Below are 12,071 nucleotides of genomic sequence, written 5' to 3' on the forward strand. Positions count from 1 at the left end.
GATAGATAGATAGATAGATAGATAGATAGATAGATAGATAGATAGATAGATAGATAGATAGATAGATAATCTTGCTAACTAGCTAGCATCCATCCAGCTACCTAGCAATAGAGAGAGGGAGAGAGAACTACAGATGAGAAGATAGATAGATAGATAGATATAGATAGATAGATAGATAGATAGATAGATAGATAATCTTGCTAACTAGCTAGCATCCATCCAGCTACCTAGCAATAGAGAGAGGGAGAGAGAACTACAGATGAGAAGATAGATAGATATCTTGCTAACTAGCTAGCATCCATCCAGCTACCTAGCAATTGAGAGAGGGAGAGAGAACTACAGATGAGTAGATAGATAGATAGATAGATAGATAGATAGATGTTAATAAATAATTCGCTCTATTTTCCTACCATATCCTAAAAACGCGCGACATTACCGTAATTCCCGGCCGACAGAGCGCACCTGGTTTAACGCTAACGCGGTGCTAGCGTTAGCGTGGCGCTAGTGTTAAACTCTTTCTGTGCACCGAGGCTTATAACCAGGTGTGCTAACGATAGCTAGCATCGCATAAACCGCAGGGTTGAAAACGTGTGAAAAAAGTCGCGGCTTGTAGGCCAGAATTTCGGTAATTGGACACTCTAAATTGTGATTATTGTGATGTAATTAAAGTGTGATCGTGAGTGCGGCTGTTTGTCTCGATGCGCCCTGCGATTGGCTAGCGACCGGTTTAGGGCGGACCCTGCCACCTGCTTGTTGACGGGTGGGATAGGCTCCAGCACTCCCCGTGACCCTTGTGAGGATAAGCAGCACAGAAAATGGATAGATCAATCAATAAATTTTAAATTTAATTTTTTTTTATTTCCCCAGCAAGATAACAAGGACCTATGAAGGGAAAAAAAAAAAAAAAACAACAAAAAACACCATTTCCCCCTACTTCGCTGTTTTTTATTTTTCGTGGGTGGGTCTGGTACCAATTAACCGTGAAAAACGAGGGATTACTGTACTGCAAGTGTGCAGTGGCCACGTTTTTCAATCATTTTGTCGTTGGGCGGACATCACGGGGATTCGTGTCGATGATTACCTCAGGCAGCTGCGGGATCTGAATCAGCCTCTTGAAATACTGCAAGTTGCTGGAGCGATAAAAAAGACTCTTCAACCTGCAACAAAACAGATTCGAAAAGCAGACGGATGACATTTGAACGGGGTGCGGACGGCTCGGTCGGAACCGCGTCGAGCGGGTCGCTCGTACTTCCGAAACTGCTCCTGGAAGCGATCTCGGTGGCCTTGGAGGGTGTCCGCCGGAAGGCCTGCGTACAAAAAAAAAAAAAATACACAACTTGTCAGATTAGGAGGACATTTTAAATACATGGAGAGAACATAAGCGCCGATACAGTGGAACTTTTGAAAATGGATTCCTCTCAATCCTCTGAGACCGGAACAAAAGATCCGCGTACGTAAGTCAGCGGTGCTAAACGTAGCGACGTTCACGTCGGCGGGCCGAGTCTGCCGATCACGGCTTCGGCCGGGGTGGCCCGTCGCGGCGCCGAGCCGGGCCGCTTTACGGCGTTGCCGTCGCTCGCGGCTGAGTACGCTATATACTGTCGGGGAGTCTGTTTTCAGTTAGAAGTGATCCGCATATCATCTAAATATGCCTCGAAAGGATAGGGTAATATTGCACTTCACTCGATTGCGAGATGTTCTCTTCTTCGAAAAGAGCTTCCGTGTCAGAAGGGGCGTCGGAAAAATCGTCTCCCATAGCAGGGGCCACTACGCGTTTTCAATGGCGAACGTCCGAGGCAATATGGCCGCCACTGGGATGCCGAGTGAGACTTCTGCAACTTTGCGCGTGGATGACTCGCTCTCTGCTTCTATTTATTTTTCCGGATGAACACTGAAGTGAATAATGTTATATGGAGTTTTCATTTCAATATCTATTTTAGGATGTTTACAGGCATGTCGTTGGCACTTTAAAACGAGTTCAATTCAGTGATTTCGTTGTCCGAATCAAAGACTGCGAGAAATGGAAAAAGTCTTTAAGCGAGTGTCGACGAATACATACATGGTGAATTCAATATTTTGGAAATTGATTGGAGCGGCAGGGCCGCGCTACTCACATGAGTGCAGCTTGAAGAGCAGCTTAACCGTGTAGTCGTACAAGTGGCTGCAGTCCAGGATGACTTGGATGAGCGGGGCCAGGCGACACTGGCCCGCGGCGGTCACCGACACGGACCGGGACATATCCAGGGAGCTGAACACTGGGAGAGAAGGACACGGTCGGGCAGGAGTTTCAATATCGATGCCTACAGAGCCTGTTTCCTATTTGGAAAGGAAATACCATTTGTTACGTACATACGCCGCAAGCTGTGTGCCCACATTGAAACACGAGATATTTACAAAGACAGATGGCACACAGACAGTTTAACGCTACCGCACTAACGCTAGCGCCGTGCTAACACTAACACTGGCGCCGCACTAACGGGGCTGGTTAAAAAAAAAAACAACAACAAAACATACGGGTAAAAATCACTGAGACACTGCAGTAACATGCTAGCGCAGCGCTAACAGGGCCGGACCGGTAAAAAGTCACTTCCTCGGCACATGTATTCCACCCCCTCTCCCTTTTAACTTTTCCTCTCGAGGGCCCCCCTTGCGGCAGTTAGCAAAAATGCACAAATTAGCCGCATCAGCGCATCAACCGCAGGGTTGAAAGCGTGTGGAAACGGTCACTGGTTATAAACCGGAAATGACGGTATTTGAAACAGTGTAGCTCGACTTTTTCCTTTGTCATAAAGGCTCTCGGTGCTCGTTTTCGAAGGAGGCGCCAGGTACACCCCGTTTATTTCAACTCATTGCCCGGTTGGGCTTCCTTCAAAAAAGTATGAAACATAAGAATAAAAATAAGCGTGGCGGCACCAGTTTGAACGCTAACAGGCTTGTTTGCATGACTCAAGTCTCCGGCGATCGTTAAAGCCGTCGACCGTCATTCCCAAAGGCAGGCCCTGAGAACCTCGCAGAGGTGTGGTTTACCGGAAAAAAACTCAAAAGATCTTTTTTTTTTCCGCCATTGCGCCGCCCGCTTAAGCCTTGAATGATGAAACACTTTGGAAAACACTTTAAGAACTGAGACCGAAGGCGGTTTGCGTTTTGGTGTGCACGAATTAAACCTGGAAAAACCCAAAATTCGGTTTCCGCAGTGCTCGTGATTGTCGTTTTGGCATTGGCAGAGGTGGGAAGAGTACCACGATATTCTACTCAAAGTAGGAGTACTGTTACTTTAGATTAATACGACTCAAGTAAAAGTAAAACATCCATCCATCCATTTTCTTCGTAGCTTATCCTCACAAGGGAGTGCTGGAGCCTATCTCAGCTGTCAAGGATCAGGAGGCAGGGCAAACCCCGAACTGGTCGCCGGCCAATCGCAGGGCACATCGAGACAAACAGCCGCACTCACAATCACACCTACGGGCAATTCATGTTGCATGTTTTTGGGATGTGGGAGGAAACTGGAGTGGCCACCCGGAGAAAAAGCCACGCAGGAACGGGGAGAACATGCAAACTCCACACAGGCGGGGCCAGGATTGAACCCGGGACCTCAGAACTGCGAGGCCAACGTTTTCCAGATGATCCACCGTGCCGCCCTAAAAGTAAAACAGTCAATCCAATATTTTTTCTTAAGACTAAGAAAGTGCTTAATGCGGTTTACACAAGTAATGAATACCTTGTAACTTCTGATTTTCTTTTTTTTTTTTTTTTAAATCAGAGCGTGAACATAAAATAAAATAAAAATAATAATATGAGAGAGTCGACACACCCCTGCCACCATTTCGATTTTTAATTCCCCCAAAAGCGACAACACAGGCACTGGCCCCCTACGGAAGCATCGGACATTTTGAATTGGCTCACAAAGTCATGTGACTGCATTGTGCCCTCTGATTGGTGAGTTGGTAGTCACATGACATTAGTCATCAAGTTTGATTGGCGCAACGGCGGGGGAGAAGCGCGCACAAGCGGAAGATGAAGTCTAAAAATACTAAACTCTAAAAATGAAGCAATCGAACCAACGAACGACATGCCGATCATTGTAACAGAGAAAAAGTATCGATCCTTCTCCGCATAAAAAGTCAACAAAAGGAAAAAGTACATTGCAGTTAAAGTACACTGACAAGTACAAGGGTGGGCATGACCGAAAGAACACGATTCCGGATGCAAGCGGCCGAACTGAGTTTCCTCCGCAGGGTGTCCGGACTCTCCCTTAGAGATGGGTGAGAACCTCAGTCATCAGGGAGGGGCTCAGTGTCGAGCCGCTGCTCCTCTACATTGAGAAGAACAAGATGAGCTGGCTGGGGCATCTGATCCCTCCCGGACGCCTCCCTGGTGAGGTGTTCCGGGGACATCCCGCCGGAAAGAGACCCAGAGGACAACCCAGGACACACTGGAGAGACTATGTCTCTAGGTTGGCTTGGGAACGCCTCGGTATCCCTCGGAAGAGCTGGAAGAAGCGGCTGGGGAAAGGGAAGTCCGGGTGTCCCTGCTGAAGCTACTTCCCCCGCGACCTGACTCTTCTTGCGGTCTATCTCGTGGTCTGTCCTGGAGCTCTCCCTTAGAGATTGGGTGAGAAGCTCGGTCATCAGGGAGGGGCTCAGTGTCGAGACGCTGCTCCTCCGCATTGAGAAGAACCAGATGAGGTGGCTGAGGCATCTGATCCCTCCCGGACGCCTCCCTGGTGAGGTGTTCCGGGGACGTCCCGCCGGAAAAAGACCCAGAGGACAACCCAGGACACGCTGGAGAGACTATGTCTCTAGGCTGGCTTGGGAACGCCTCGGGATCCCTCGGAAGAGCTGGAAGAAGCGGCTGGGGAAAGGGAAGTCCGGGTGTCCCTGCTGAAGCTACTTACCCCGCGACCTGATTCTTCTTGCGGTCTATCTCGCGGTCTGTCCTGGAGCTCTCCCTGAGAGATTGGGTGAGAAGCTCGGTCATCAGGGAGGGGCTCAGTGTCGAGACGCTGCTCCTCCGCATTGAGAAGAACCAGATGAGGTGGCTGGGGCATCTGATCCCTCCCGGACGCCTCCCTGGTGAGGTGTTCCGGGCACGTCCCGCCGGAAAGAGACCCAGAGGACGGCCCAGGACACGCTAGAGAGACTATGGTCTCTCGGCTAGCTTGGGAACGCCTCGGGATCCCTCCGGAAGAGCTGGAAGAAGCGGCTGGGGAAAGGGAAGTCCGGGTATCCCCGCTGAAGCTACTTCCCCCGCGACCCGACCCGGAAAAGGGGTAGATAATGGATGGATGGACGACAAGGACAGTTTCTGGAAAATGTTACTTGAGAACATGTAAGGGAGTAAATCTAGCGCCTTACTAGCCACCGGTGGGTCTTACATAGCGGGCGCATAAGGGGGAAATGTTTAAAAAAAATAAAACCTTTGCGCTCAAGACAATTCTTCGGGTTGCACCAAAATGTAAACAAATTGGTACGCGACAAACACAATGCGCAGGATGCAGACGGGAGGCCACGATAAAAAAAAGAAATATGAACGCGATTTCCTCCGATTCATTGAGTGGGGAACTGAACCTTTCGCAGCATTTCCCCCCTTCGGCTCCTGGTCACACGCCGGCTATTTTTAGCCGCGTCCGCAATGTGAGGGACGCGTTCACCTGCGATGACTCACGCCGACAACAACGGAGTCTGCGACCACTCAATCGCCCGCGTCGCTGACGCGGAGGTAAAAGTGTCTATTTTGGATCACCGGTCGAACGCTAGCACTCGGTCTGCCGGTCTGCCGAGGTTTTTGAGGTTCGCGCCCGAGCGGACGCGTCTGCGCGGCCGATTGCGCCGTCGGTCCAAAAGAGGCTTACCGCCAAGGAAGAGGTTGAGTTCGCACTCCAGGTAGTCGAACATCTCCACCGTTAACTGGAAGCTGAGGAGCAGACGCAAACGGAAACATTTTCACACACCGACCAGATCGAACGTTTCCGCTTTTAATGTGAAATATACAGTACTGCATGTACAACACACACACACACACAAAATATTTGGTTATAACACACCCGTGTGCTGAGTCAAGAGTCCCAAGCGTGGGCGCAACGGATGTATCGTTCGAACTTCAAAAATATTTTTAACTGCGCCTCAAATCTCAAAGGTGTGGTTTCCAAGAAGGTTCAGGTCGTATCACGTCGGTGGCTCCAGACCAAATCGCTTTATTGAGGAAAAACAGTCACTCACATTTGAAAAATGTACAGGTGAGGTCTGTCATGCCCGCAGATATAAAGTTACGGGTGTGGTCCGCCAGTCATGCCCGCGGATATAAAGCTGCGGGTGTGTGTTCTGTTTGTAATTATGAGTGTACCGCTTTAAGAGCGGAGGGGGGCGGCGTTGTCAAGCCATGGTTCACTCCTCTGGATCGGTTTCCATGTGCGCCGAGAGCGCGCGACAAAAGTGCGCAATTGCGCAGCTTAGAGGGAACATTGGTCGAGACTACACAAAATAAGCGACATCGTCTCTCAATATCTACGTATTTCTACTCGTAACAAATTTCACGCAGATGATTTTTCGTGCTCGACTGCAGATGCGCGAGGGCGACGGCACACGGGTGCGTACGCGCCCCCGTCAAATCACAGTGACTGGACGGACGAGGGACAGAGGACGGACGGAGACAGAAGTGAAACACCCTCCCATAATTTTATGAGAGTTTTCTTTGGCTTTTTTGGAGGTGTAAATGCCAAAATTGAAAAAAAAAAAAAAAAAACAATGACAATAATCGGAACAACCACACACTTATCGCCAAAAACAGTTTTCAAAGTTAATGGTGCTCTCTCTTCCAATTTTGCTAACATGAGCAATAATTTGACTTCGATATTTGGCGCCGAGTGTAGCAGCAGATATGTACTGTATATATAATGGCAAATAAAACATTTTTCCAGCTCGCCTTACTTACAAGTTGTTGACGTCATTCTCTCCCGCCTCTTCGAGTTGTCTGTTTGACATCTGCAGGTTGCCGGGGAACCGAGGGTTCTGATAGACCAGAACACAACCGAGGCGGAAACACAAATAAGATGTGCAAACGCAAACACGCAGCGTGTCGCTATTACTACGATTAACTGCGCATTACACAGTTACATTACTGCTGAAATCGCTAACCACCGATTTGACACCTTACTCATTTGTTTCATTTATTTTACAGATTTGCCATTAAACTACCGTAATTTCCGGCCTACAATCCGCGACTCCCCCCCCCCCCCCCACACGCTTTCAACCCTGCGGTTTATGCGATGATGCGGATAATTTGTGGATTTTTTTTTTTTTTCCTAACGGCCCCAAGGGGGCCACTCAAGCGGAAAAGGTAAGGGTGAGAGCGGTGGAATATATGTGCCGAGGAAATGACTTTTACCGGTCCGGCCCTGTTAGCGCTGCGCTAGCGTGTTACTGTCGTGTCTCTGTGATTTTTACCGGTATGTTTTTTTTTAACCGGCCCTGTTAGGGCAGCGTAAGCGTGGCGCTAGCGTTAGCACGGCGCTATGGTTAGCACGGCGGCACTAGCATTAGCGTGGCGGCGCTATCGTTAAACTCTCTGTGTACAGTCTTTCTTTGTAAATATCTCGTGTTTCAATGTGGATTTCAATGTGGGAACCAAATAGTATTTCCTTTGCAAATGTACTGGGTGAGGCTTAAAATCAGGTGCGCTCTGTAGGCCGGGAATTACGGTCATCATTTACATTTCATTCTCGTGTCTGTCGTCACCGCTTAAGTTTGAAGACTAAAATAAACGCTTAAGCCTATCCGTGCGTGAATGTCCGTTGCCCACCATTAAAACTTGTCAGCTGCCTCAATGTTAGCGTAGAGTTTTTTTTTTTTATGGTTTCAAACTCAACCAAATGACTTCATTCAAGTTCTGGATGGTGTGTGGGGAGGTTTGGGGGGATAGATCTATGTAGGGATGGATAGATAGATAGATAGATAGATAGATAGATAGATAGATAGAGAGATAGATAGATAGATAGATAGATAGATAGATAGATAGATAGATAGATAGATAGTAGATAGATAGATAGATAGATAGATAGATAGATAGATAGATAGATAGATAGATAGATAGATAGATAGATAGATAGATAGATAGATAGATAGATAGAAGATAGATAGATAGATAGATAGATAGATAAGATAGATAGATAGATAGGGGGAGAGAGAGGGAGAGAGAGGGAGAGAGAGGGAGAGAGAGGGAGAGAGAGGGAGAGAGAGGGAGAGAGAGGGAGAGAGTGAGGGAGCGAGATCGATCGATAGATAGATGGGGGGACATTAGACTTGTACACATTGCAACAACTTCCTTTGCACAATCCAATCTTATTCCAAGGTTGCGCTGAGGCAACAAAGTTAAACACTTTTGTTAGGGCAGCGTCAGCGTGGCGCTAGCGTTAGCCCGGCGCTAGGGTTAGCGTGGCGGCGCTAGCGTTAAACTCTCGGTTGCGTTAAGCTCTCCATTGTTGGCCACAAGCACGTCTTTGCGCACTTTGTTGATTTTGACCACTTTCTTCATCTAGGCCTCGAAAGTACAACATTTGAAAATCTGAACGATTCCGGGAGAACCAGAATGCGACTCTCTCGGTTCCCAAAAGGTTCTCAATGCCCAACGCTACTGGCCACTCATCTCACGTGTTCAATTCGAAGAAGTTATAGATACACGAAAAGTCATCGGTCTCACGGCCAGAATGTTCGAAGAAGACCCACCCGTGCCCACCCCCAGAGAGATGATGGAAATAAAGACAGACTTGAGACGGAGATAATGAGTGATTTGGGACTCTTGCTTGGTTTTATAGGCCATGCGAACTCACTTTGATGTGAAACTCCATTTTGGTGATGAGCAGTTTGAGGTAGATGCTGCAGAGCTTCCCGTAGCCTTCACTCAGGTGACCCTGTGGGCACAAGAATCACAAACGAGTCCAACATTTATCGGTAAGGCCAAGGGTGGAAACAGTATCTCCTACTCGAGAGAAGCCTACAAGTTGGCCACCCAAAAGACGACGAGGATATTTAAGAGGACACTTTGATCCAAGGGACTCCAGTTTATCATCAATAATTAATATCCTGTATGTGGTTCTGGTGGACTAACATGCATCCTACTGATATTTTTCCCATGATAAACTTACAATGAAGTCTACATAGCTGGGATAGTCTCCAGCACACCCGTGGCCCTTTGTGGGGATAAGCTTTATAGAAAATGGAAGGATGGACAGGCATAACTGACTGCATTGACTTTGTTAAGCAAGTTCGACTGTTGTATTGGCTCAAAGTGCAAAGTCCTAACAAAGGTGTACTGGTTCTACACCTAAAATAATCCCAGACCACATAGAGAACATTTTAAAAAGGAAGGAAGCCAGAAGAAGAGTCTGCGTGTCTGACACGAGTGGGGACATTACTGTAGATAAAAACTTAATTCATTAAGTATTTACATCTCGCAGGGAGCTGTTGTTGTAGTTCAACTTTTGACACGTGTCGCTCTTGTGGTCGCGCCGCAGGAAGTGTCAGCGGTCGAACAATGGAGATGTTTCAGTGTACGTTTTGCTTTCAGACTTCAGTTACAGGACCATTTAAAAGACACGAAGAACAGCTTCACATTACAAACACGACCTTGTGCATTATTGTAGTTGACCACGTTTTAATATTATGAATTATTATTTAAATTATATTATTATAATATACGCCACAAAGTCACCACGAGTTGCTCACTGTGATGGGAACAGACAATCGCCTCCTTACCCACATCCTGCTCATATCCGTCAAGTCAGCCTTATTTCTCATCGAGTCCTTTATCACCTGGAACGGTGGTGGCAACCGCAGAGGAAATAAGGAAAGGAAAGGTTAGTTTGCAAAATGAAAAGCGGAGGTGGGGGGCTGATTGCATAGAATTTGAGAGGAGATTGTGGCCGTCAATAGTGAAACTCGTCACGGAAAATGCAGCGGCGGAGAGTGATGCCGTCTTTACGTACGTTTGGATGTCCGTCCCGTAGCAGTTTGTGGAAGACGTGGCAGAACTTCCAGCAAAGGACCGCATTGCTGGAGACGGGGAGCCGGTTGACGGCCGCCCAGAACGTGTGGGCGCCTTTCTCGTGATGAGTCCCCAAGATGCAGGGTGACACGGTCAAGGACCAACAGCTTCAAGTGCAGAATCAGTTCTCGGAGCATGCGATTCCCAACCGGGAAGTCGTGGCACCCTTTAGGTGCCGTGTGAGAGGGCATCAGGGATGCTGCAGGAAATCCTCCAATTTTCCTTTATTTGCCCCACAATGAATTATTCAGCACAAATATGTGAGCAAGCCACGTATCGTGACAGGAATAATTGGACGCTCTACCATGATGTCAGTGGCAGAAGATACAAAAAAAAAAAAAAAAAAAAAACAGATTCCACCTTTTGCCATTCGTACGACAGAAGAAGTCACGGCTCAGACACGTTTTCAGTTTTCTACATATAGGCTCGGCTTTCACACTGAGTAAATGAGAAATGACATTTGTGAGGAAACTGAAGAGAGATAAAAACATTATTTCCGTATACTGTAGATAGTTCTTGTGACATTTTTGATCGGTAGTGTGGCATGAGATATTTCTCATGTAAAATGAGTCACTCATCCAATCGCAACTCTAACAGCAGTGGTGTGAGTATTATCAGCGTAAGAGGATAGCTAGCTAGCTAGCTAGCATCCGTCCAGCTACCGCACTAGCTAGCTAGCATCCATCCACCTACCCTGCTAACGAGCTAGCAACCATCCAGCTACCTAGCGATAGATAGATAGATAGATAGATAGATAGATAGATAGATAGATAGATAGATAGATAGATAGATAGATAGATAGATAGATAGATAGATAGATAGATAGATAGATAGATAGATAGATAGATAGATAGATAGATAGATCTATAAAAATTCACGATTAAGACTTGGGCACGGTTTTGATCCCCTTGCAGGTAGCGGGATCGTCGTGTTTGGGACAAAACAGAACCTTGAAAAAACCTGGCAAGAATTTTACAGCTTTCATTTTGTCCCTCTGTCCACCCGATCATAAGATCCGAATCCCTTTTAAAAAAAAAAAAAAAAAAACTTTCGTCAGAATCAGCTTTGCATGGGTGGGAACGGAATGAAGTATCGCGGCGAACCGTCTGGCTCCCGTCGCCTTCCATTCTGTGCCCCGCGGGGTTAAATTAGCTTCCGCGCAGATGAGGCGACCTTAAATTTGTTGCTCCGACAACGTGACCTCAACTGAAGACCACTTACGACCCGCGAGAATCATAATTTTGCATACACACACAAAATATGAGGATATTCCTGGCATGCTTCTCTTTGACAGCGACCTCCTGCGTGTTGATGGCTTTGTTGATGCTGACTGCCTGTGAGGAAGAAGAAAGGAAAGTCAGCCAAAATGTGTATTTATAATGTATATATATATATATATATATATATATATATATATATATATATATATATATATATACACGTCCGCGTTTCATTTCATAACTTGATGACACACTCGTATCGGCCGGTCAGTGAAGTTTGACTGTAGGTGATTGAGCTATTTTCTGCCAGATTGGGATTCAAGGCAGCGGCTGAGAGGCCAGACTGAGCTCTTATCGGCATTTGACGGGAAAAAAACGTCGGCGCATATGAGACAATATTTCAGCCCAAATATGAGACAATATTTCAGCCCCAATAACCCCGAGGGGCCGCTTACCAGAGTCACCGGTAATTCTGCTGATAGGCGTCCTTTCCCTCCGGTGGTTGTTGTTTTTGGTAAGTGCGGTGAGGGCGGGGGTCAAAGTCTTATTGTGGGAGTCGAAAATGCATAAAAATAGCAAAGAAAATAAATCATACATAGCCGCTTCTTTTAAATTTTTAAAGACTACCGTAATTTCCGGCTTCTAAACCTTTTTTCACACGCTTATGCAGTGATGCGGTTAATTTGTGGATTTTTCTAACGGCCACGAGGGGGCACTCGAGCAGAAAAGGCAAGAGTGAGACCGGTGGAATATATGTGCCGAGGAAATGACTTTTACCGATCCGGCCATATTAGCGCTGCGCTAGCGTGTTAC

At 47.0% G+C, this 12,071-nt stretch overlaps 1 protein-coding gene across 4 annotated transcripts in view; it reads right to left on the reverse strand.

The window, feature by feature from the left end:
* hip1 (huntingtin interacting protein 1) overlaps positions 1 to 12,071 on the reverse strand; it is a 56,533-nt gene that overhangs the window by 24,536 nt on the left and 19,926 nt on the right. For all 4 annotated transcript variants that reach the window (XM_061828496.1, XM_061828495.1, XM_061828494.1 and 1 more), the window contains 9 exons: positions 11,309 to 11,372; positions 9,980 to 10,122; positions 9,750 to 9,806; positions 8,825 to 8,905; positions 6,931 to 7,007; positions 5,852 to 5,913; positions 2,115 to 2,255; positions 1,250 to 1,307; positions 1,082 to 1,157 (listed from right to left, as the gene is read on the reverse strand). In XM_061828496.1, coding sequence (XP_061684480.1) covers positions 1,082 to 1,157; positions 1,250 to 1,307; positions 2,115 to 2,255; positions 5,852 to 5,913; positions 6,931 to 7,007; positions 8,825 to 8,905; positions 9,750 to 9,806; positions 9,980 to 10,122; positions 11,309 to 11,372 — 759 coding nt within the window. The remainder of the gene's footprint in view (positions 1 to 1,081; positions 1,158 to 1,249; positions 1,308 to 2,114; positions 2,256 to 5,851; positions 5,914 to 6,930; positions 7,008 to 8,824; positions 8,906 to 9,749; positions 9,807 to 9,979; positions 10,123 to 11,308; positions 11,373 to 12,071) is intronic.

The sequence above is a fragment of the Syngnathoides biaculeatus genome, chromosome 8, assembly GCF_019802595.1.
Source record: "Syngnathoides biaculeatus isolate LvHL_M chromosome 8, ASM1980259v1, whole genome shotgun sequence".
NCBI classification, from domain to species: domain Eukaryota; kingdom Metazoa; phylum Chordata; class Actinopteri; order Syngnathiformes; family Syngnathidae; genus Syngnathoides; species Syngnathoides biaculeatus.